General features: G+C 47.4%; 3 protein-coding genes across 3 annotated transcripts in view; 1 reads left to right on the forward strand and 2 right to left on the reverse strand.

Annotated features, from left to right (window-relative positions):
* Positions 1 to 277: 277 nt before the first annotated feature.
* Positions 278 to 11,346, reverse strand: rnf115a (ring finger protein 115a). The gene is made up of 9 exons (XM_056286502.1): positions 11,249 to 11,346; positions 8,037 to 8,095; positions 7,695 to 7,749; positions 7,066 to 7,349; positions 6,810 to 6,878; positions 6,644 to 6,716; positions 6,462 to 6,555; positions 2,453 to 2,568; positions 278 to 1,414 (listed from the first exon to the last, which is right to left on the reverse strand). The coding sequence occupies exons 1-9, from the start codon at positions 11,324 to 11,326 to the stop codon at positions 1,292 to 1,294; spliced, it is 951 nt and encodes a 316-aa protein (XP_056142477.1). The 5' UTR covers positions 11,327 to 11,346; the 3' UTR covers positions 278 to 1,291.
* A 63-nt stretch (positions 11,347 to 11,409) lies between these two features.
* Positions 11,410 to 24,046, forward strand: polr3c (polymerase (RNA) III (DNA directed) polypeptide C). Its single transcript, XM_056286464.1, has 13 exons — positions 11,410 to 11,589; positions 12,085 to 12,231; positions 13,261 to 13,525; positions 13,689 to 14,005; positions 14,172 to 14,276; positions 15,137 to 15,310; positions 16,193 to 16,244; positions 16,370 to 16,430; positions 18,612 to 18,762; positions 19,195 to 19,296; positions 21,006 to 21,055; positions 21,201 to 21,350; positions 23,605 to 24,046. Exons 2-13 carry the CDS (start codon positions 12,085 to 12,087, stop codon positions 23,687 to 23,689), a joined length of 1,659 nt encoding a protein of 552 aa, XP_056142439.1. The 5' UTR covers positions 11,410 to 11,589; the 3' UTR covers positions 23,690 to 24,046.
* Positions 24,047 to 24,201: 155 nt separating this feature from the next.
* The window catches only part of itga10 (integrin, alpha 10), a 53,369-nt gene continuing 52,120 nt past the window's right edge, over positions 24,202 to 25,450 (reverse strand). Inside the window, exons 28-30 of the mRNA XM_056286550.1 lie at positions 25,326 to 25,421; positions 25,119 to 25,232; positions 24,202 to 24,376 (exon numbers count right to left, since the gene is read on the reverse strand). Coding sequence (XP_056142525.1) covers positions 24,323 to 24,376; positions 25,119 to 25,232; positions 25,326 to 25,421 — 264 coding nt within the window. The 3' untranslated portion in view covers positions 24,202 to 24,322. The remainder of the gene's footprint in view (positions 24,377 to 25,118; positions 25,233 to 25,325; positions 25,422 to 25,450) is intronic.

Genomic DNA, 25,450 nt, shown 5'->3' on the forward strand with positions numbered 1-25,450 from the left:
AATTTAGTACGGCCGATTCACCTGACTTGAGTGTCGTTGGACTGTGGGAGGAAACCCACGCAGACAAGGGGAGAACATATAAACGCCACGCAGAGGACGACCTGGGATGACCCCTCCAGGTTGGCCAACCCCGGGGTTCGAACCCAGGACCTTCTCGCTGTGAGACGACTGTGCTAACCACTGCGCCACCGTGCCGCCCTCCGTAGTTGAATATGAGTAACTGAAGTGCATATACAGACTAGATGTGACGGTAATACAAACACTGAAGAACCCGTGGCATAGTTTTCACTTTATTAATACATCATACACTTTTCATATATATAATATACATATCGATAACCAGGAATTTCACATTTGTTTATTCATTCTCAATGTTCCTATCCTTTTCAAACCAGAAGTTGTTGGACTACAATTATTTACATTAAAAAATAGTGATAAAATAAAAATGAAACAAAAGACAGATTCATTAACAGAAATAAATGACAGAGGAATGCCGTCTTTTTCTAATATATACACCTGAAGGAGAAATTCTAGATGTTAAGCGTTGGGGAGAGAATAGGCCAGGTTCACATAGTGAGGCCTTGCCCTCTTTCCAGAACCCTTGCTGGACCAAAGTCTATCCTGTCATACAAAAAAAACAAGGGGACCAAATGGATATAAACAATCCTTTGCTTTCTTAACGTCACAGCTCCCATTTGTGTCCACTTCTCAGCAGCTATTTTGCATCCTTGTATTTTCATCAATGATATTACGGAAGGATGCTAAATAGTAAGATGGATGGCAAGTTTTTCTTACTGGTGAGGACCACGTGATTCAAGAGGGCTCGGTTGCAGGTTCTCAGCTGATCTCGGGGCTGAGGAAAGAGGGCAGGGTTTTTGGGATAGAGTCTTGGGGGGGGGGGGGGTTCCCGACAAGAGTGTCTTACAGCAGTGCATTTTTAGAGGGGTGGAAAATGAGAAAGTGGAAGAAGACATGACTGTGATCATCAATCTGGGCTGTTACGTCTCGTCTTGTTTGGGCAAATGAGAACCAACCTCAGCTGACCTTTGGGACGTGTGTATAAGAAGGTGTTTGTCAAAGTGTGTCTGTATACATGATTCAGAAGGACAGTGAGGTGGAAAATGAGCAAAAGAGAGAAATAATTGTTAAAAAAAAAAAAAAAATCAGACCGAGATGATCACCATGTCTGGAGTAGAGACGAGCGGCAGAGAGCATAAGACGGCGAAGCTCTTCTCTCCGTGTTTTGCTGGACGTCGATGAGGGGAACCGGAGACTGAAGCGCACATACGCCTCAGAATGACCATCTCTCCTGTGTGCGGGGGTCCGTGGAGAGGGAGGGGGACTCTGGCAGGGGCTGGCTGCTGCTGTCATCTTCTCCATTCAAACCCTTCCTACACACTGGGCAGGTATCATGCTGCATGGAGAGAGAGAGAGAGAGAGAGAGAGAGCGAGAGAAAGGTTAGGATTGGGAACTTCTAAGTATTCAGCTGGAGCTAGATGTTTTATTTTAGTTTGAGAATTTAGTTTAGCCGCTGCTAATGTTAAATGATTCCCAGTTAATACAATAGTGTTTTCAGTGTTCTAATATCCTAAACATCCTGATTTGGCATTAAACAAAAATTAATAATGATAATGAATCCTACGTATACAGCACCTTTTCCAGAGCTCAAGGACACAAAATCTTAGCATCCTTCAATACTTCTATAGGTCGATGAAAAAAAAAAAAAAAACAAAAAAAAAAAACATCATTAATCGACACATGGGTTCCTTTTTTTTGTGTGAAAAATTTCCCCCCCTTTTCTCCCCAATTGTATCTGGCCAATTACCCCACTCTTCCCGAGCCGTCCTGGTCACTGTTCCACCCCCCTCGGCTGATCCGGGGAGGGCTGCGAACTACCACATGCCTCCTCCGATACCTGTGGAGTCGCCAGCCGCTTCTTTTCACCTGACAGTGAGTTTTGCCAGGGGGATGTAGCGGGTGGGAGGATCACGCTATTCCTCCCCCAGTTCCCCCGAACAGGCGCCCCGACTGACCAGAGGAGGCGCTAGTGCAGCGACCAGGACACGTATCCACATCCGGTTTCCCCCCTGCAGACACGGCCAATTGTGTCAGTAGGGACACCCGATCAAGCCAGAGGTAACACTGGGATTCGAACCGCCGATCCCCGTGTTGGTAGGCAACGGAATAGACCGCCACGCCACCCGGACGCCCCCATGGGTTTGTTCTAAATGCCATTATTTAGCAGTAGTGGTGGCTTAAACTTTGCCCAAACTTTTTGTAATTCTCAAAACACCAAAGCAAGCTTTCGGATCTCTTGAGTTCTTAAAATATTCACATAAATACTTAAAAAAGTCACTTAAAATAATACAAACTGTTGTGTAACATTTAGATCATCTTCATCCAACCCTTCAAAAGCCACCCTCCCCCCTTCTTCTTCAGTGTGATTCTCACCATTTCCAGCCACGGTACTATACAGTCTGAGTGAAACAAGTGGTTACAGGGAAGCTGTCTGACGGGCTCGCCCACTGCGAAGTCTTCCTTGCACACTGGACATTCCATACTGCAGTCTACAGGGGGCAGGACAACAGAGAGATATGGTTTGCGTCATTTAACCCGTTCACCCAATACCCAAACCCTAGTTATATTGACATGGCTCATGGTAATAATCACCGCTTTACTGACTTAGTGACAGCTAGTAAACCGTAGCACGAAGCATTGTGTTATCACATAACTGCAGTTCCTGAGCGGAAGTCAACGTGATCATTATATAGCCGTCTACGCTCGGGGCGCCGAATTCCTTAGTGCCCCTTTGAGATGATTTAAGGGTGACAGGCAGCTCACTGCTAATGACTAAAGATGTGGAAACATAAGCTATATGTGTGCCTGCAGCCAAACATGAGGGGAGACGAGACACATACATCTTCATTTACCCCAGTGAGTCAGTTATCAGCAGTGCTGCAAACACCAAGCTGCTGAACACAACAACCGTTTATAACAGCAGACGAAACAGGACACGATGAAACGGGGACACTGATTTAGAAATAAGGGACAAAATACAGCAGGGACAAAACAACAGAGGCTAGCAAGATAAAAACTAAGTAGTACAAAATGAATTGATGGTGCAAAGAGTTAGTCTTCTCATAATTTAATGGGCATTTGTCAGAGACGTCCTTTCCCCCACCCCAGATTTTCCCCCCCTTTTCACCCCAATTGTATCCGGCCAATTACCCCACTCTTCCAAGCCGTCCCGATCCCTGCTTCACCTCTTCTGCCGAGCCTGGGAGGGCTGCAGCCTCCTCCGATACATGCGGAGTCGCCAGCAGCTTCTTTTCACCTGACAGTGAGGATTTTCGCCGGGGGGACGTAGCGCATGGGAGGATCACGCTATTCCCCCCAGTTCCCCCTCCCCCACCCTGAACAGGCGCCCCGACCGACCAGAGGAGGCGCTAGTGCAGCGACCAGGAAACACACCCACATCCGGCTTCCCACCTGCAGACACGGCCAATTGTGTCTGCAGGGACGCCCAACCAAGCCAGAGGTAACACGGGGATTCGAACCAGCGATCCCTGTGTTGGTAGGCAACGGAATAGACCGCTACGCCACCCGGACGCCGACAGATCCTTTTTTTGCACCAAAATTATCAGTGGCTTCACTCAGAGGCAAACAGCGAAGACGGTTCTCCTCTACGTGAACAAACTGACACACGTCGACATGGTAACAGATGCACAGTTGGCATCACTGCACTGGATAGGGCAGGAACGGACTTCCACCCTTCCCTCGTCCAACAAGCACCGGATCTGCTGAATTGTGATCACACAGAGTGAGTTTGCGCTAATCTAGTAAGATAAATGGAATTGCTGCATACCTAGAATCAGACTGACAGCTGCAGCCATGTCAACAGACAATACGGTACTTTGTTTAGGAGCACAGAGAACATGGTGAAGAGAGAGAGAGCGAGAGAGAGAGAGGGAAAGAGACAGAGAAAAGCGGGAAAAGCTGAAAATATTCTGCCCTGCATGCATTTTTCATAGCTTCTGAGGAAAGCTACACATGCAGGGCAGAATTAGGCCAATACCCACTGATAATGAAAATACAAAAAAAAGAGCAATTAACTTTTGGAGACACCTAAAACTAAGTGACACCCCCCTCTCGTATCATCGCCAAGCTCTGCAATGCCAAGAGCTGAGGAGTACTAGGAACCCTGGCCCTGAGGCTGAGACCACAAACTGGCTCCATTAACACACCTCAGGAACACATCACCAATCAGACTCAATCAAATTACAGTTTCACTTGCCAGACACTCAGAGTTAACACAACACCAGCAAGGATCGAGTCAGGGGGCGACAACGCAAATAAGTGCCCAAAAAACTAGGTTCAAGTCCGATAGGACATAGGCGTCAACAGGGAGTGCACAAAGGCAATGTATAGGGTGCAAGAAGCGATTTTTTATTTTATTTTTTTATTACTACCATCAGGTGTGGGGGTGTTGGTGAAAGAGCTGGGTGTTTAGCTTCTTCTTAAAGGTGGAGAGGGACTCAGCGGATCGAGTGGCGTTCGGTAACTCGCTCCACCACCGGGGAGCTACAGAGGAGAAGAGTCTGGCTAGTGACTTAGGGCCCCGCTGTGGCGGAAGTGCCAGGCGCCTTTCATTGGCAGAGCGCGGTGAGCGGGACTGAGTGTAGACCTGAATGAGGGAGCTCAGGTAGGCGGGAGCCGTTTTAGATTACAACACAGTTAAAACTAAACCACATCGCCTGCTGGCCAACACAAACAGACACACAGCAAAACACAGTGCTGTCTGGCTCTAAATGGACAGTACACTATAGCAGATTATGTGAGCATGGGGACTGCTCAACAACTAAAAAAAAAAGTTGATAAAGTACAGACTGAGTGAGCGGAGCCTTGCTGTTGAAAAGGGGAGACACAGGACAACCTGCCCCCTGCAGAGGCCATGCTGTCACTGCACCCTCTGTGAGCCTGAAAGAGCTACACATGTCTTAGAGAAGCACATTTTTAAAAATTCTAATTAATAAAAAAAGGTTTTCTTTTTTTTATCCCCCCCCCTTTTTTTCTCCCAATTGTACTTGGTCAATTACCCCACTCTTCTGAGCCGTCCCAGTCGCTGCTCCACCCCCTCTGCCGATCCGGGGAGGGCTGCAGACTACCACATGCCTCCTCTGATACATGTGGCGTCGCCAGCCGCTTCTTTTCACCTGACAGTGAGGAGTTTCACCAGGGGGATCACGCTATTCCCCCCAGTTCCCCCTCCCCCCCCGAACAGGCGCTAGTGAAGCAACCAGAACACATACCCACGTCCGGCTTCCCATCTGCAGACATGGCCAATTGTGTGTTTATATATATATATATATATATATATATATATATATATATAATTATTTCTAGTTTTCCCCCTTATCCCACCCGATTAACCCAATGGCAAATGGCCAGAACTCTTGTCGAATAACTCCCCTGGCTCACATTTCCACAGGAAGGAGATAGTCGTAACACCAGCTTCCTTCAAACTCGTGTCGGCTTCTCTCGCTATTTTACACACTGAAGCCTCGCATGGATTGCATTACCCTCAGGCCGCAGAGGAGACATAGGGAGAAGGCTTTTGGTTGCTTGGCTGCAGGCGCCCGGATGGGTCAGAGGGGCGCTAGGATTCTAGGAAGACCCACCCCTACTCTGCGTCTGATTAGCTAACTTTAACCCTAACCCCGCCCTAACCCTAACCTTAACCTACCCAAACAACGGAGGCAACGAGTACTTGCGCATGCTCAGTTGACCGTTCTCTGCATCGATGGGAACTAGCCTCTACCCTCGGGTAAGGGTGGCCTAGTGAATGCCTTACCCCATGGACGCTCTGGCTGTGACTGGTCACGGCGAGTCTAGGATACAAATCTCCCAACCACATGACGAGCGGAAACACGGCCAATTGTGTTTGCAGGGACGCCCGACCAAGCTGGAGGTAACATGGGGATTCGAACCGGCGATCCCCGTGTTGGTAGGCAGCGGAATAGACCGCTACACCACCCGGACACCCCACAAATGGTTTTCTTAAACTATTAGAAGAAGAAAAATGACCAGTGCTACTAGGGGAAGACCCAAAGAGTTGTAAGTTAGCAGAGTCAATGTTGCTGCCTGCCATAAAGTGAGAGACAGCGAGTGACAGTCACCTGACACGTTGTTGCTGTTATATCTGATGACATTTTATTTGCTTTGTACTATGTTTCTTTGCTGTAGTATGTTTATTTGCAATAATATGTTTTCTAATTAATGTTTAGCTTTTCAATGTTTAAACTGTTGCTTTGGCAATATGTACAGTGTTACGTCATGTCAATGAAGCCATTTTGAATTTGAAAGCGAAAGAACCGCAAGAGTGAGAGAGTAAGATGAAGGAGAAAGAAAAACATTAAGGGAAAAAGAATGATAAAGAGAAAGAAGAAGAGGAGGGGCTGACCTGCTTGTTCCTGAGATATATTGACAGTAGGTAGGGAAGAGATCTTTTCTTTCTCTGCTGGAGGAGGTCCTGTGTTCTCAAACTGACCTAACAACTACACACAGAAACACATATCATCTGAAGAGAAATTCAAAGGGAATGGGGGCAACAGTTGACATCAACAGCCAGTAAATTGAGTCTACCTGTGTTATGACAGCATCTAGCCCTCCCTGTCCCCAGGCATAGTCCCCTGGGTTTGAGTGCAGCATCCCTGTCCTGAAAGATGATAAAAGTAATGCATAGGTTTTTGTATAAACAAAGTTCAAAATAGCTGACTGGATTCATGAAACCAAAATTCTGTCATCTTACCATGATAGGGGAGGTGAGCCGGGGACTCCAGAATTGGCAAAAAGACCTGCAAGGAACTGCTGTACAATCCTAAGAGAAAAAAAAAAAGGTGTTAAAAACAAAGCTACCACCAAGCATGACAATCAGGGCTGGAGGTGCTGAAATAGCATTTCTGGGGTTCCAAGTAGGAGTCCGTAAGGCAGGATAAGAGAGCCAGGTGGACATTGAGGAAGACTGATGGACCAGTGTGTGGAGGCAGAGGACATTAGTGACTCACCCTTCCACAGCAGGTGAGCGGTCGGGTCTGGTGCTACCTCTGGAACGGTACCTCCTCTGGCTGTGCAAGCGAGGGGGACGTCCTGGCCCCCAGTGTTCCCCAGCCCCTAGCGGGCTCCCCAAAGGTCCCCCAAGACCTGCTGGGACTGACCCACCAATAGGCCCCCCTCCAAGCCCCCCTAAACCACTGAGACCCCCAAAGTCCCTTCCAGGAGTCCGGGGTACTGAGTCAGGGCTTTCACTGTCTGTTGTGAATGGCCGCTCCACAAACAACAGGTGCCATAGCTAAGGGAGAGATGAAAGGAGAGAATAATAGCAGAGGAGACAAGTAGAGATCGGAAGTGAGGGGTTTTGGAAAAAAAGAGTGGTTTTATGAAGAGGATGAGGTGTAGTATGAAATGCAGAGGATGCGGTGTTAGAATAAAAATTAAAAGTAGGGGCAGAATGAGGAAGAATGCAAGCAGGCAAGAGGGTCCAAAGATCACAAGAAAGGAAAGAGAAGAGGAAAGGAGAGAAGGAGAAAGAAAAAACTGTAAGTCAACCAGAACACTGTTAACAGTTGTAATGAATTGTCCATACTCTCCAATCCACTGCCCTTAACCTTTCACAATCCCTTAGCATGACTCGTACCTCTGCAAACTGTGTAGCTGTGTCATCTATCCCGTTTGCACCCCCCTCTAGGAAACTGAGGGAAAAAGCGCAGAAGGGGACAAAAGATACATCATTAGCAAATCCACCAAACCCTCTGCAGGTGTACAACATTTTTGTATGCCTGGAACACAACTGCATGATGACATGGACAAAAGGCCTCTATGGCCATGACCAAGACTTGTTATATGTAGGTCTATTCCTCATGAGTATGGGGCAAGTTATGCTAAGCTGTATGCCAGCTTTTGTCCCCGCCAACACTAATGGTCCTGAACGCTACATGTTATCTGGCTGTAAGGTCGGCAACAAGAGTGGAGATTTTACCTGGAGTCCTCTGTTACTTCCTCTATGAACCCCGAATCACACCTTGGACATATGTATTCCTAGAAGAGAGCAGTGTGTGGCATTAGGCATGTTGGCGGAAATACAAAAGCTCGCCTGATGGCATCGGCAATGCTCACCATTATATGAGTATAATATTACTCAGCCTGTGCAACAGGCGGTATTTATGAATGTGACACATGAGGTGGAGCTGGTCTGCCAACCATGGCTAAGGTGTGGGTTTGACTTTGAGCCAGCTGCTGATAGAATGAGGAAACGGTTATAAGACACCTGAAGATGAGAAGAAGCTGTCATCTGGTATCTGGATATAGCGGCCATCATTTCCAATAAGACGACACGGGTCACTTAGTCACTAAAGGGCTATCTGTTGTACAAATGAGGATGTGAGTGGTGAGATGTTCCTCTTCACACAGTAGTGGGTTGATAAACCGGGGCATTGAAACCAGGGGGGGGGGGCTAATGAAGACATGATTCAGTGAGAGTCCCTGAGGCAAGATGGATGACATAGCTTCGGTGATAACGTGAAAATAACTGGGGAATCTAACTACAACCAAAATCAAATCAAATCAATTTTATTTGTATAGCCCAATATCACAAATTACAGATTTGCCTCAGTGGGCTTAACAGCAACGCAACATCCTGTCCTTAGACCCTCTCATCGGATAAGGAAAAACTCCCTAAAAAAAACCCTTTAACAGGGAGAAAAACTAGGAAGAAACCTCAGGGAGAGCACCAGAGGAGGGATCTCTCCCCCAAGAGAGAGATCAACCCATCTAGGTGGCTGGTAGGCGAGATGACTTACTGGCAAGTCCCACGGAGAACAAAAACAATGGAGTGTCAGACTTAGCCAGCTGTTCGTTACTGAATACATATTCTGTTTTGTTACATATATCTGAAAGTTACTGCATACATATTCTGTTTTGTTACATATATCTGAAAGTTACTGAATACATATTCTGTGTTGTTACATATATCTGAAAGTTACTGAATACATATTCTGTTTTGTTACACATATCTGAAAGTTACTGCATACATATTCTGTTTTGCTACATATATCTGAAAGTTACTGAATACATATTCTGTGTTGTTACATATATCTGAAAGTTACTGAATACATATTCTGTTTTGTTACATATATCTGAAAGTTACTGAATACATATTCTGTGTTGGTACATAAGTCTGAAAGTTACTGCATAAGAATTCTGTTTTGTTACATATATCTGAAAGTTACTGAGTACATATTCTGTTTTGCTACATATATCTGAAAGTTACTGCATATATATTCTGTTTTGTTACATATATCTGAAAGTTACTGAATGCATATTCTGTTTTGCTACATATATCTGAAAGTTACTGCATACATATTCTGTTTTGCTACATATATCTGAAAGTTACTGAATACATATTCTGTTTTGTTACATATATCTGAAAGTTACTGAATACATATTCTGTTTTCTTACACATATCTGAAAGTTACCGCATAAGAATTCTGTTTTGTTACATATATCTGAAAGTTACTGAATACATATTCTGTTTTGTTACATATATCTGAAAGTTACTGCATAAGAATTCTGTTTTGTTACATATATCTGAAAGTTACTGAATACATATTCTGTTTTGTTACATATATCTGAAAGTTACTGAATACATATTCTGTGTTGTTACATATATCTGAAAGTTACTGAATACATATTCTGTTTTGTTACATATATCTGAAAGTTACTGCATACATATTCTGTTTTGTTACATATATCTGAAAGTTACTGAATACATATTCTGTGTTGTTACATATATCTGAAAGTTACTGAATACATATTCTGTTTTGTTACATATATCTGAAAGTTACTGAATACATATTCTGTTTTGTTACATATATCTGAAAGTTACTGAATACATATTCTGTTTTGTTACATATATCTGAAAGTTACTGAATACATATTCTGTTTTGCTACATATATCTGAAAGTTACTGCATACATATTCTGTTTTGCTACATATATCTGAAAGTTACTGAATACATATTCTGTTTTGTTACATATATCTGAAAGTTACTGAATACATATTCTGTTTTGTTACACATATCTGAAAGTTACTGCATAAGAATTCTGTTTTGTTACATATATCTGAAAGTTACTGAATACATATTCTGTTTTGCTACATATATCTGAAAGTTACTGAATACATATTCTGTTTTGTTACATATATCTGAAAGTTACTGAATACATATTCTGTTTTGTTACATATATCTGAAAGTTACTGAATACATATTCTGTTTTGTTACATATATCTGAAAGTTACTGAATACATATTCTGTTTTGTTACATATATCTGAAAGTTACTGAATACATATTCTGTTTTGTTACATATATCTGAAAGTTACTGCATAAGAATTCTGTTTTGTTAACTATATCTAAGTTACAACTGAAAGCTCTTATGTTTGCCCCAAAGAGTGAATAAATGCTATAATGCAATTTAAAATGCAGTTTCTACTGTTTCTATCAAATTGCAACCCCCCTCCCCCAAGATCAGGTGGAGGGGTCCTCAGGGTAGATCAAAAATACGCAGGGGGTCCAGGACCCCAAAAAGGTGGAGAACCACTGGTGTAGGAGATCAACACCATTTCATCCCAAAAAGACAACAGTGGTTGAAGACAGGGGGGGGGACCAAACCGCGGTTCGGACACTTTCTGTTTCACGGTGAGAATGAAACTAAAACCGAGACGAAACGGACACGACGCCAAGTTTAAAGAACCCCACGTCCTCCCCCATCGGTCACGGCACCAACTCCCCCAGCACCAAGTGGGGTGATGCGGGGGGGGGGAGGACAAGCGTACCGACGTCCAACTTCAGGTGAACACCGGCTGCGGGCCGCCGAACCTTCCGAGCTGCCGTCAAATGCGGATTTCGACACGTCGCAAAAACAATATTCCCACCGCGCGCGTCCCACGCGCCACAACGCCACTTGACGAGTCTGCCGTCGGCGCGAGCTCGGCGCGACAACGCTCGCTCGCCAGCTCGCTCGCGCGGCCGATGCGCGGGGCCGAGATGCTAACGGGGCTAAAGCGCTAACGCTCGACCCGCCGAGCCAAACAAACCCGCCGTCTTTGCGAGCCGCGCCCGGCTTTGTCAACCGCCCGCGGAAGAAGGGCACCGGCAGCCGCGAGTGTGGGGGGGGGAGCCGAGACGGCGGCCTTACCGGCAGCTTGGGGTTCACCTCTCCCTTACAGCAGTGGCAGAAAAAGCGATGCGGGGGAACAGCCGCAGCCTCCGCCATCTTCCCCTGAACAGCGCAAAACACTGACGTCGGTCCTCCGATCCGGTGCGGAGAGCCGCTCGCCGCCGGCCCGGCATGCATTGCGGCAGCTATTCGGCGAGGGAGGGCGGAAGTGTTTTGCCATCCACACGTGTTTCCAGTTGGTTGTTTTGTTGTTGTGTGTGTGGGTTGTTGTTTTTTTTTTTGGTCATCCTGACGACGCAGAACGGAGGAGGGAGACTCGCCCCGGCGGCTCGGAAGCGCGACCCGGCGGTCTCGGAGAGGTTTGTGGTACCCCGGGGGTTGTCTTTTTAACGTGGAAGTTAACGTTTCCTGTCGTGCCTGTGGACACGATTGTTGGCTGACAGGTTAGCGCCGGCGATTAGCTGTTGAGAGATACTCGCCCAACTTCTACCAATCAAACAAATTAGCCGTTCCTGCTTATTATCAACTGTTGCCTGGCGCGTGTTTTCTTCCACTGTCAGTCACGGCGGACGTAATGGTCAGCTGCGGTTAATGACTTGCGCAAAGCGGGTGCGCTGTGTTGTGTCGCTGTGTAAAGCCCCCCTGAGGCACGTTTGTATCGTGTGATATTGGCTGTGCACACACACAACTGACTTGTGCTGAAGATGTGCCCCGTCTCATGGAAATGTCCCACTTTATGCCCTGCCCGACACGCGGTAGTGCCGCCGGATAGACGGGGGATGATGATGATGATGATGATGAAATGTCAGTGAAATCGGATGGCAAATGTTTTGTGTGCGCGTTTCCTTTCGCAGATGACTGCGCAGGAGGTGCGGCTGTGTGGCCTCCTCCTCCAGGAGCACTTTGGGGACGTGGTGGAGAAGGTTGGAAAGCACCTGCTTAGTAGCGGAGAACAGAATCTGCGAACCGTCGCTCGTGAGACCGGCACACCTATGGACCTGGTACAACAGCTGGTCCTCGCCACACGCATGCACAAAAGTTCTGAATTTAACCGACTAGACTTTATATGTTCCACCTTCCACACATAGACGTGAGATACAGAGAGGAAGTTAAGTGGGGGGGGGAGGGGCAAGCATGTATCTACACATAGGACAAGAAAGCATGTGTATGTTTGTAGAGGGTGGCTATAAACCCAGGTTAGCATAAGGACCAATTGGGACCAGTTGACCTTTCCGCAAAGTCCCGCCCCCCCCTTAGTTACTGTTGCTATGCCCGTCAAGCATTTCAGAACTATCCAGGAAGTAGCCGGAAAACACCAAAACATGAAGGAAGAAATCAGCACATTGTGTGGGTAAAAGTAACAGTAATAACACGTTAGCTGTATTAGCTATCAATACTAGCTAGTAGCTAGCTTAGCTTGGAGCAGACAGGTATTTGTGTTGATTCTGGATGGGTTAAGCTGGCCATGGGGTCTGCTGTACTGCCAAATCTATTGCCCACATTGCGCTTCTTGCGTTCTGGGTTTCGGGAAGGGAAAGAGAATTACACCCCCTCCAAACTTTCCACATATCTAGTATCCGGTCTGCAGATCCCATAGGCACACCGCTTCAGCATTTTGCTGTGCGTTTGAAAGCTTGACGGACCGTTGCTAAGGTAGGACTGGACAAGCACCATTCTGGGGCGGTACTTTGCGAAAGGTCAATTGGACCAGCTGAGTGTGGTGGTGGGCAGTGTTGTGTAGGACATGGTATGAACCCTGGTTTTGGTAAGGGACAAGTGATTGCCTGAATCTGTGTTAAGTATTGATGGGCCCAATAGTATTTGAGCCCTTGAATCTGTTGGATATTGATGGGCAATAGTAAACTGGGAAAGGGGGCCGGTGCGTGTGTATAGCAAGATTAACTGCTTGAGATGGACCTTGGTAGATTGACATTGAAGGGTTAGAATGGCACCGTCAATCCAAACATTTACATGATATTTTAAACCATCTAAGACCTCCCTCCTCTTCGCTCTGCTCTTTGTGTTTCCAGGTTAAAAAGTCTCTGTGTGTGCTGATGCAGCATGGGGCCTGTTTGTTCACCTCAGGACGCAAGGGGCCCGGCAGCCCAGTGGAGTACCAGGCCAGCTGTGAGCGGATTCTAAATATTCTCCGCTACCCACGCTACATCTACACAGCCAAAACCCTCTACGGTGACACGGGCGAATTGATCATAGAGGAATTACTACAGAGAGGTCACATGACCATGAGCAGCACTGTGAAGACAGTCGCTGATCGTCTCACACAGAATATGGAAGGTCAGTGTGATGTTGTCAATTTTTCAGAAAAAGTGTACAAAGTAAATGAATCAGCTGAAGGTTGTGGTGGATTTTACGATTCGAATGACAGACCATTACTGTTTGAAAGACCATTTTCCTGCTTAGTTATTTTCCCTTTGTGCCTTCCACCTTGTTCTTACAGATGGACATAGCATGGAGTATAGTGAGGTGATTTCTGCATTCTCTAAACTGGTAGAAACTCATTTTCTGCAGCGCTGCCCTCCAGTGGCAGTGGTAGGAGCAAAAACCAGCACGGCCCCAGTTCTAGCTCCACCTCCACCTCCAATCACCCCTGCTGCCACAGCTGCCCCTGCCAGCACTGCCCCAGCCACGCCAGAGAGCTTCAAAGACTGCTACAAAGTGCCTCATGTCCAGCTTTTTGGTCGTGGTAAACGCTGTCATTCCAGCGAGGACGGAGAGGACCAAGGAACCTCAAAGAGGGCCAAACTTGATCCACAGGTAAGCGATTTGTTTTCCTGATCATCTCGATCACACTTTTTCCACTTGGTTTTTTTAAGTATCTTCTGTTCTCTCTTCCTTCCTTTGTCATGTCTTACTAATGAGTATCTTTTTTTGTGACCCCCCCCCCCATACTCTCTCTTTTCTCTATTCCTGTCACTCATAGACACATGGAGATGAGGGGATCTACTGGCAGGTGAACTTTGAGAGGTTCCATCTTCACTTCCGAGACCAGGCCATCATCAATGCTGTGGCCAGCAAGCTGGACCAGGTGTGTTTTTGAGTATTTACCGCCTGTCCTACCTTTTTATATTCATCCCAGAGTAAAAAAAGGTCTTCGTCTTGGTGATTATCAGTTCAAGCTTCTAGTAATACCATTTCTTTCCATTCTGAAATTCAGAGGTCTAAAACTGTACCATTAGCCAAGTCATTTTGCACATACAATGAATGTGACTTGGTGGGACGTTCAAGTTAAGTAGCAGTGTTTCCCACAGGTCTGAAATGTACTTGTGGTAGTAAGCGATGGAAAGGCAGGCATTTACCTGCCTGTCTTTTGTTTTTGTTGATGCCAGTGGGTCAGATGTAGGGTAAAATTCTGGCACTGACCATATTGGCTTTGTTTCAGAAGTTTTGTGTGATTATTAAAGTTTTCAACAGACGCCTAGGTGGGAGCTGAAATAAAAATAGGTGTCGCCTCCTTCTTAACGTACATAATGAGAGATAACATACATAATTAAGATATCTAATGCTTAAGCCAGTGGTCCCCAAACTTTTTCAGTTGGGCCCCCTTTTCACACCCACTGTGTATTGCTGTAGTCCATGTTTTGGCTTTGAAAATGCCAAATTTAAAGCCAAAGCTTGGGGCAGCCTATTATTTAGGCTACGTTGTTTTCATCATTATTGTTGCATTTTAATTCTATCTAATGTAACCAGGAAAGCAAAGGTCAGGCTCCCATTTGACAGGGTTCCTAGCATTTTATTTGGTCTATTAAAGCTTTACCATCACACATAAGCTTACACTCTTGTCCGATCGGTCAGTAGTGTATACCAGAACAAGTTCGTGGCTGTCCCGACCGTTTGCAAAGGTTTTGTGGTTGCTGTCCTTCTGGTTACCTTCCTTTCTCAACTTAGACAAGCAGCGAGATAGTGCGGACCATGCTGAGGATGAGTGAGGTGACGACTCCGCCCTCCGCCGCCTGCACGCAGGCGCTCTCGGCTAATGAGATCTTCAGGTCCCTCCCACCCAACTACAGCATCAGCCGGCCTATCTTAGACCAGTACCTCACACTTCTGGTGGATGACCCGGTAGGGACCGCCGCATGGATCAGTTCACCGTATCCCATTTTGATTAGTGCATCTTTTTTATTTTATTTATTTATTTATTTTGGATTTCCCCCCCCCCCTTTTTTCTCCCCAATTGTACTTGGCCTATTACCCCACTCTTCCGAGCCGTACCAGTTGCTGCTCCACCCCTTCTGCCGGTCCGGGGAGGGCTGCAGACTACCACATGCCTCCTCCCATACATGTGGAGTCGCCAGCCACTTCTTTTCACCTGACAGTGAGGAGTTTCGCCAGGGGGACGTATCGCGTGGGAGGATCACGCTATTCCCCCCCAGTTCCCCCTCCCCCCTGAACAGGCGCCCTGACTGACCAGAGGAGGCGCTAGTATAGCAACCAGGACACATACCCACATCCGGCTTCCCACCTGCAGACACGGCCAATTGTGTCTGTAGGGACGCCCGACCAAGCCGGAGGTAACACGGGGATTCAAACCAGCGATCCCCGTGTTGGTAGGCAACAGACTAGACCGCCACGCTACCCGGACGCCTTGATTAGTGCATCTTAATTAGTTCTCTCTAGGGAAGGCCAGATGCTTGGTCTCCTGAGATAGAGCTCACTGTGACTGGGTTATTGGTAATTGTCCTCCCTACTTTCCTATTTCACCATTTTTGTTTGGCTCTTCTGGGCTGTACATGGTCCATATCCAAGATCCACCGGGTCCCCAGCCTGCTGTTGCAGGAGTTAAGGGCCCTAGTAGACCAAGTCCTATATTTTTGTACTCTTTGAATAGTATGGTATCATCATTGTCTTTCTTTCTTGTTAATTTGTGATTGTCATGACCCTGTGAAGAATGTCAGTTCATGCCAATAATCTTTCATTCTTTTTTTCTGTCCTCTCTAATCCTAGATGGAGTTTGTGGGGAAGTCGGGTGATAGTGGAGGAGGGATGTACGTTGTCAGTATCCTTTTTTAATATCATAAAGAGCTGAACGCCTCCACACGTTGTCGAGTATCTGTGTGCTGCGACTGCAGTTTGTAACTCATGAAAGGAGGATGAAGTTGCTTTTCTTGACTCGCTTCCCAGATTTGAACAGAGCGCTGACCAATTTGGCAAGAGCTACGCTAGAGTCTGTGGTACAGGAGCGGTAAGGAAGTGTGTATGTGTATATACAGTACTGTGCAGAAGTCTTTGGCACCCTAGACTATTTTATTAAAAAAAAATCCCAAAAATTAAAATATTACAGATAAATCTGTGAATTTCTTAAAAGAAAGTAAGTAAAGTTAAGTAATAGGCCACTTTTCAGGTAAAAACTTACTTTATAGGTATGTAGCCCAGTGCACGATTAAACAAAGGTAACGAACTGGTGCTAATGATCAATGACATAATGAATTGATTGAAACAAGCTAATTAAAATAAACAAAATATGTGTGTAGAAGGAATCAAACTGGGCAAAGGACAACCAAACTAAAAGGTGAGGGCGTGGCAGTTGGTTAACCTTCAAATCATCAATTCTTGCCCCATGGCAAGAGGGAGCATAGCAGCAGGACACCTGGTGGTCATCCTGCATCAGCAGAGTCGCTCCCAAGCAGAAATTTCATGGCAGAAAGGAGTTTCAAAATGTGCTGTCCCATGCTGTTCTTTTTTGGGACCCCCCCCCCCTTTCTCCCCAATTGTACTTGGCCAATTACCCCACTCTTCCGAGCGTCCCGGTCACTGTTCCATCCACCCCCTCTGCCGATCCGGGGAGGGCTGCAGACTACCACATGCCTCCTCCCATACATGTGGAGTCGCCAGCTGCTTCTTTCCACCTGACAGGAGTTTCGCCAGGGGGACGTAGCGCGTGGGAGGATCACGCTATTCCCTCCAGTTCCCCCTCCCCCCCAAACAGGTGCCCCGACCGACCAGAGGAGGCGCTAGTGCAGCGACCAGGACACATACCCACATCCGGCTTCCCACCCGCAGACACAGCCAATTGTGTCTGTAGGGATGCCCGACCAAGCCGGAAGTAACACGGGGATTCGATCCAGCGATCCCCGTGTTGGTAGGCAACGGAATAGACCGCTACGCCACCCGGGCGCCCATCCCACGCTGTTCTGAAGAAGCACAAAGAAACAGGAATGGTTTAGGATCAGAAACACAGTGGTTGCCGGGCGGCGTTGAGGGTCAGAAACACAGTGGTTGCCGGGGGGCGTTGAGGATCAGAAACACAGTGGTTGCCGGGCGGCGTTGAGGATCAGAAACACAGTGGTTGCCGGGCGGCGTTGAGGATCAGAAACACAGTGGTTGCCGGGCGGCGTTGAGGATCAGAAACACAGTGGTCGCCGGGCGGCCATGGAAAATGAGCAGATAAGAGATATATTAAGCTGACGTCCCTTGGAAATCGGAAGAAGTCCAGCAGTGCTGTCAGCTCTGAACTCAGAAACCACTGGAACCCAAGCACACCCCTCTATCTGCAGAAGTCTCGTCAGAATGGTTTTCATAGAAGGGTTGCTTCCAAAAGCCATTCCTCAGAAGGGGAAACAAAGACAAGAGACTTGCCTGTGCACAAAAACACAAAGACTGGGGTGCTGAGCAACGGCAGCAAGCTCTCTGGACAGACGTGACACAATTTGAATGTTTTGGCTCAAACTAGAGGTGCACTTCACGGATGAGTGTCTGCAGCACAGCACGGTGGAGGTTCCCTGCAGGTTTGGGGCTGCATATCTGCAAATGGGGGTTGGAGATCTGCTCCGAATTAGTGGAGTCCTCAATGCTGAGAAGCCCAAGGAGATTCTCATCCATCACGCGGCACCAGCAGGGAGGCGTCTGATTGGTCCCGACTTCCTTCTGCAGGAAAATAACCCCAAACGCACAGCCAAGGTCATGAGAAGAGAGAGCTGTGCAGCAGACGGCGTGGCCTGCACAGAGCGTGGCTCTCAACGTCGTCGAGGGTGTCCGGGATTGTCTGGAGAGACGGAAGCAAGCGTGACAGCCAAAGTCTGCAGAAGAACCGTGGCAGGTCCTCCACCATGTTTGAAACAACCCCCCCAAACGATGCTCCGGTAAAACTGCGCGACAGTGTCCCGAAGAGGCCTAAGAGAATTGATGCAGTTTTAAAGGCAATGGGTGGGCACACCAAATATTGATTTGATTTAGTTTTGAACTGTGTACTGCGCTTTATAGTATTCTTATTTTTTATATTTAGAAACTTCATTCCATTACTTTTGAAATGCATGGGGCTAAGACTTGCACAGTACTGTGTGTGTGTGTGAGAGAGAGATTTGAGTGCCTTGTGATCAACAAGTCATTGTTAGTTTACTGACCTTTTTGTTAAACCTCTTGTCAGATTTGGCTCCAGGTCTGCGCGCATCTTTCGTCTTTTGCTCAGGAAACGTCACCTGGAGCAGAAGCAGGTGGAGGACTTCGCCATGATCCCCGCTAAAGAGGCTAAAGACATGCTCTATACACTGCTTTCCGAGAACCTGGTCCAGCTACAGGTATATCCTAGACAGAAGATGACTTTTTTTTTTCCCTCCTGCTTTTTCTTGCAGCACGGGGGGCCCAGTGGTCAGCACTGTTGCCTCACAGCAAGAAGGTCCTGGGTTCGAACCCCCCAGCCGTCCCACGTCCTTCCTGTGTGGAGTTTGCATGCTCTCCCTGTGTCTGCGTGGGTTTCCTGCGGGTGCTCCGGCTTCCTCCCACCATCGAAAAGACCTGCGTGTTAGGGTTAATGCCCCTGACCGAGGCAATAGTAAAGCAATGACTGGAGTCGGTCCCCAGGGCAGTGGGGCTGCACTGCAGCTGCCCCACTGCTCCTCGCATCGGAGGGGTTAAATGCAGAAAACTTCGTTGTATGTACGCACGATGACAACTAATAAGTGTCGTCTCTCGGTTTATAACAGCTGGGATTTTTTTTTTCTTGTCCCCAGGAAATTCCGAAGACCCCTGACCACGCTCCCTCTCGTACCTTTTACCTTTACACCGTCAACCAGCTCCCCACCGCCAGAATGCTGCTGCAGAATTGCTACAAGGTGAGCTGGAGGGCGGCCGTCGTAAAGCGATGCTGTGCTGGCAGATGTTAAGAGCAAATCTGAAGGGTGTTTTTGCTTGCAGGCGAGGTTTTGGGTCTCAGACGGCGTCACCGTCAACTTCAAAATTTAATGCAACTGCCAATAAATCGTAGACCCATCAAGGATATTATGGACGACTCTGTTAGTATCGTATCTGAACTAGCAGCAAGCTAGCTCATGGATGCTATGCACATTTGTTAGCGGAATTAAACTCACACATAAGACTAAAATAATACTTATAAAATTACGTCGTATAACTTTGGTAAAATAAGATAATTTCCCTTTTAAGTGGCTAATGCCCTCTTTCCACCACATGGTACCAGCTCGACTCGACTCGGCTCGACTGGACTCGCTTCTGTGTCGTTTTCCATTACCGTAACAGTACCTCCTCCGTGTAGCTGGGTTTTCGGCTCTCCATATTTTTCAATTTCAAAATGTGCTTTTAAGATAACTCCGCTTCGGTATTTAAAAATGCCGGGTGATATCCCATGCGCCCACTGATGACGCCGTGGCCCGTTTCTCTGACCAATCAGAGGTCTGCATTGATTGAGGTACCTGCTCCAAGTTTTTTTGGAACCTTGACAAAGGTGGTACCAGAAAAGTGGTAACGGTTACCAAAGTGCCGGCACTTTCCAGTAATGGAAAACGAAAAAAAGGGTGAGTCGAGTCGAGCCGGTACCATGTAGTGGAAAAGGGGCATAAGATGATTAACGATGGCTTCAGCATCTCTTATTTCATCAGTTTTAACTCCTCCAACTGTTAGGTTTGTGAGTTACAATTCCCCATTGCCCTCCTCCTCGCCCAATGCCTAGTTGGTCGTACTCGTTGCCAGTTGCTGGCAAAAGTTTTCCTAAATATGCCTTTAAAAGTTGACAGTGTATTATTTATTACCTTTAGAGTTCTAGATGTAGGATAACTATAATAGTGGTGTCAGGCCTTGGTCTTTATTACTACTACTCCTACTACTACTCTTGGCTGCTCCCGTTAGGGGGCGCCACAGCGGATCATCCGTTTCCATCTCTTCCTGTCCTCTGCATCTTCCTCTGTCACACCAGCCACCTGCAGGTCCTCCCTCACCACATCCATAAACCTCCTCTTTGGCCTTCCTCTTCTCCTCTTCCCTGGCAGCTCCATATTCAGCATCCTTCTCCCAATATACCCAGCATCTCTCCTCCACACATGTCCAAACCATCTCAATCTTGTCTCTCTTGCTTTGTCTCCAAACTGTCCAACCTGAGCTGTCCCTCTAATATACTCATTCCTAATCCTGTCCTTCTTCATCACTCCCAATGAAAATCTTAGCATCTTCAACTCCACCACCTCCAGCTCCACCTCCTGTCTTTTCATCAGTGCCACTGTCTCCAAACCATATAACATAGCTGGTCTCACAGCCATCTTGTAAACCTTCCCTTTAACTCTTGCTGGTACCCTTCTGTCACAAATCACTCCTGACACTCTTCTCCTCCCACTCCACCCTGCTTCTTCTGCACTCCCTGTTACTTTGGACAGTTGACCCCAAGTATTTAAACCCATACGCCGTCGTCACCCCCACTCCTTGCATCCTCACCATTCCACTGTCCTCCCTGTCATTCAGGCATAGGTATCCCGTTTGGTGTTTATTATTACTTGAACTATCGATGATGTCTCTTCTCTGCCTTTTCTCTGGGTAGACGGTGGCCAACCTCATAGAGAGACGCCTATTTGAGACCAAAGAGAGCAAGTGAGTGTTATCACCAGTGACTAAATGTCTCAACCTTTCCTCCGTCTCTTACCCCCACCCATTTAGGCGAGTCACACGACTGCCTGGCATGCAAGCATCTGCGATACTTGAGAATAGACGGACGTGTTTTGTGTTTGATTGACAGGCGCCTGCTGGAGAAATCGCAGCGAATCGAGGCGATCCTGGCGTCTTTGCAGGCCAGTGGGGCGGAGCCTGAACAGCTGAGTGAGGTGGAGGAAATGATCACCGCCCCCGAGAGGCAGCAGCTGGAGTCCCTACGGCATCACATCAACAAGTTAGCGACACGGCACAACACTCCATATTCCCAACAGTCACGGCTAGACTCGTCACGGTGGCACTGTTCCGACCCCGGCGTTGCTGCCCTGTAGTAGTGTTGTACTGTTGTTAACCACAACTGGGGGGGTGGGGGTGCCTTTTGGCCTCTCTACAGTGCACTGCAAGTCCTTCACAAGCACGTTGCGTACGACTCCCCAGATTTGGGAATACTAAGCAACATCCCCTGGCTGGCCCTTGTACAGTTTGGTAAACATGGCCCATGTAGTACTTCTGCTTCCTCATAGCAAGTTAAGATCGGTTCTCCCCGTTGCCTGCTGTGCTAAAAAGCACATTTCCTGTAGCCTTCAACAGAAAGTGATGGATGCTGTCATTGGAGTATTTCTTGTTTCTGTTGTCAGATGACTGCACGTTATAAAAAACGATAATTTGATCAAGGGTCACAAAATGCCAACAGCCCTAAAATTACCGTTAGCCTTGATTAGCCAGTTAGCATTTTGTGACCCTCAATCAAATGGCTTTTTTTTTGGGGGGGGTATTTTTCCCCCTTTTTCTCCCCAATTGTATCCGGCCCTTAACTGCCCTGCTCCTTAGCCATTCCGTTTGCTGCTCCACCCCCTCTGCTGATCCGGGGAGGGCTGCAGACTACCACATGCCTCCTCCCATACATGTGGAGTCACCAGCCGCTTCTTTTCACCTGACAGTGAGGAGTTTCACCAGGGGGACGTAGCGCGTAGAAGGATCACGCAATTCCCCCCCAGTTCCCCCTCCCCCCTGAACAGGCGCCCCGACTGACCAGAGGAGGCGCTAGTGCAGCAACCCAGACACACACCCACATCTGGCTGGCGTCCCACCCGCAGACACGGCCAATTGTGTCTGCAGGGACACTGACCAAGCCGGAGGTGACACGGGGATTCGAACCAGCGATCCCGTGTTGGTAGGCAATGGAATAGACCACTAAGCTACCCAGACGCCCTAATATTTATCGTTTTAGTCCCAAATAAAGGCTAGAAAGTTATTCTTACGAATCATACAAGCCAAGAACACTCGTATTAGCTATGCATGTTGTTTGGAGTCTCTAGAAATTATTTACTTATTATTAACTATTTATATATATTTTTTTCGGGGGGGGGATTATTTATTATTATTATTATTATTTAGGGCGGCACGGTGGCACAGTGGTTAGCGCAGTCGCCTCACAGCAGGAAGGTCCTGGGTTTGAGACCCGGGGTAGTCCAACCTTGGGGGTCGTCCTGGGTCGTCCTCTGTGTGGAGTTTGCATGTTCTCCCCGTGTCTGCGTGGGTTTTCCTCCGGGGGCTCTGGTTTCCTCCCACAGTCCAAAGACATGAAGGTCAGGTGACTCGGCCGTACTACATTGTCCCTAGGTGTAGAATGTGTGTGTGTGTGTGTGTGTGTGTGTTTGTGTGTGTGTGTGAGAGCCCTGTGATGGCCTGGCGGCCTGTCCAGGGTGTCTCCCCGCCTGCCGCCCAATGACTGCTAGGATAGGCTCCAGCATCCCCGTGACCCTGAGAGCAGGGTCAGCGGTTCAGATAATGGATGGATGTCAAAATGCTGGTATTGATGATGTTGGGTTAATGCCACCAAATGTCACTTTTACACCGTACGCCACCTGGAAAAATGCCCACCAACACAAGCCTAGTAGACATAGTACCTCATCACCAACACGAGCCTAGTAGACATAGTACCTCATCACCAACACAAGCCTAGTAGACATAGTACCTCATCACCAAAACGAGCCTAGTAGACATAGTACCTCATCACCAACACAAGCCTAGAAGACATAGTACCTCATCACCAACACGAGCCTAGTAGACATAGTACCTCATCACCAACACAAGCCTAGTAGACATAGTACCTCATCACCAACACGAGCCTAGTAGACATAGTACCTCATCACCAACACAAGCCTAATAGACACAGTACCTCATCACCAACGCGAGCCTAGTAGACATAGTACCTCATCACCAACACAAGCCTAGTAGACACAGTACCTCATCACCAACACGAGCCTAGCAGACATAGTACCTCATCACCAACACAAGCCTAGTAGACATAGTACCTCATCACCAACACAAGCCTAGTAGACACAGTACCTCATCACCAACACGAGCCTAGTAGACACAGTACCTCATCATTCTCTTTTGGTGATGTCATTGGTTTGGTTGTATTCTCAGTTTCATGTCCTCCCACTGAATCTCCCCCCTGTATGTTCCCTCTCTCTCTCTCTCTCTAGGTTAGATTCGGCAGAGAATCAGGTGGACGAGACCATCTTCCTCCTGGAATCTTACATCAGCTCCACTTCTAAAGCCATACGCTGAGTCAGCTAAGACGCCGGCACGCGTCACAGCCAGAGAGCTCCTCAGGACTACACCTTCCTCCTTCAGTTCATGTAAACGTGTGGTCACAAGTGTAACTGCTTCATAGTTTCCTCGTTTGCAATGCAAAAGTTTTGCAACTTAAAAAGCTTGGTTTTATAATGGAATATATTACTCTGTTCTGCAATATGCAGTGTAAAATTGCATAGTTTCATTACACAAATTAAGAGTTACCACAAATATATGTTTCACCAGTTTTAATTTCAACAACAAAACAAACTGTAGGACACACATGGGACAAAGTGGTTGAAATGTTAAAACTGTGTTGTCTGAATATTAAATAGAAAAACTGTAGTTTGATACACTTTTGATTTCCTCAAAAAATTAGAAAAAGATTATTTACATAAGTGCTCCCGACCCTGGAAAACAGTGGGTAGTGCATTGCTTTGGATCCTCGTTCTGTTCCCTTTGATCCCGGAGGTTCCTGTTGTGTCCGAGGCCCGTATCCTAACCCAGTGCTACGGAGGAATCAGTGTGTCCCGGCCACGGGGATGGCCTGCATAGAGGTGGACATTGCTTCTCTGGTCGTCGTCGTGCCGAGCAGATGACGCGGTGTCGTGGCGATGAAAGTGGGGTTCAGTCCTCGTGGTTCTCATCCTCCGTTATGTGTTTTCGTGTGAAGAATCCCAGCTGATGAACACAGATGAGTGTGAACAGCAAAGAAACAAAACCATCTTGTGTTTCTATAATACTCCATCATTACACATTCTGATAGGTTAAAGTTTATTTTTTGGCTTTTTTTCTCCCCAACGGTACTTGGCCAATTACCCCCACTCTTCCGAGCTGGCCCGGTCGCTGCTCCACCCCCTCTGCTGATCCGGGGAGGGCTGCAGACTACCACATGCCTCCTCCAATACATGTGGCATCGCCAGCCAGTTCTTTTCACCTGTCAGTGAGGAGTTTCACCAGGGGGACGTAGCGCGTGGGAGGATCACGCTATTCCCCCCAGTTCCCCCTCCCCCCTCAACAGGCACCCTGACCAACAAGAGGCGCTAGTGCAGCGACCAGGACACATAACCACATCCGGCTTCCCACCCGCAAACACGGCCAATTGTGTCTGTGGAGACACCTAACCAAGCCGGAGGTAACACGGGGATTCGATCCGGCGATCCCCGTGTTGGTAGACAACGGAATAGACCGCCACGCCACCCGCACACCCCGTTCTTCATGTTTTTTGACGCCCTGTCAACTAAAAGACTTGGTTTACATCTGTAATACTCAGCAAAAATGGCAGATGTGTTGTATATCTGCCCCCTTTCCACTTCAGTTTGTTTGTGTTGCTTTGATTTGTTGTCGTTATTCACATGGCTGAACGAGGGGTCAGGATTCAAACAGAGGACCCGTGGCACCTTTGAGTGAACTGTACCATTACCTTCCACAGTATAAAGATGATGAGGGCCAGTAGCAGCAGGCCTCCGATGATGCTTCCGATCAGAATCCAGAGGGAGATGGGAATAGCCCGCCCCTTCAGTACCTCCAGTACAGTCTGGTGGAGAAATGAAGATGAAAAACGAGGGAGCTCAGTGATATTGTGAATGCTACTTCCCTTTGCCTTCTCGTAATCCCTCCATAGTTTTACCTCTCTCCAGACAGTCCCTGTACCCAGAGTGATGAGGCTCTTCTCCTGAGCTGCCAGGTGGTATGCTCCAATGATCCTCACCGACTTATACTTGGCCTGAAGAGAGAGAGAGAGAGATGCGATGT

The sequence above is a fragment of the Lampris incognitus genome, chromosome 9 (genome assembly GCF_029633865.1).
Source record: "Lampris incognitus isolate fLamInc1 chromosome 9, fLamInc1.hap2, whole genome shotgun sequence".
Classification (NCBI taxonomy): domain Eukaryota; kingdom Metazoa; phylum Chordata; class Actinopteri; order Lampriformes; family Lampridae; genus Lampris; species Lampris incognitus.

Bases quoted from the DNA above. Each gene is read 5' to 3' on its own strand.
- rnf115a (XM_056286502.1), bottom strand. From the start codon at position 11,326: ATGGCGGAGGCTGCGGCTGTTCCCCCGCATCGCTTTTTCTGCCACTGC. The intron at 8,096-11,248 runs GTAAGGCCGCCG...GCTCTCTTCTAG, and splicing joins AGGTGAACCCCAAGCTGCCG to GAATACATATGTCCAAGGTG. The intron at 2,569-6,461 runs GTCAGCCCCTCC...TGCCCCCTGTAG, and splicing joins TATATCTCAGGAACAAGCAG to ACTGCAGTATGGAATGTCCA.
- polr3c (XM_056286464.1), top strand. From the start codon at position 12,085: ATGACTGCGCAGGAGGTGCGGCTGTGTGGCCTCCTCCTCCAGGAGCAC. The intron at 16,245-16,369 runs GTATCCTTTTTT...CTCGCTTCCCAG, and splicing joins AGGAGGGATGTACGTTGTCA to ATTTGAACAGAGCGCTGACC. The intron at 18,763-19,194 runs GTATATCCTAGA...TCTTGTCCCCAG, and splicing joins AGAACCTGGTCCAGCTACAG to GAAATTCCGAAGACCCCTGA.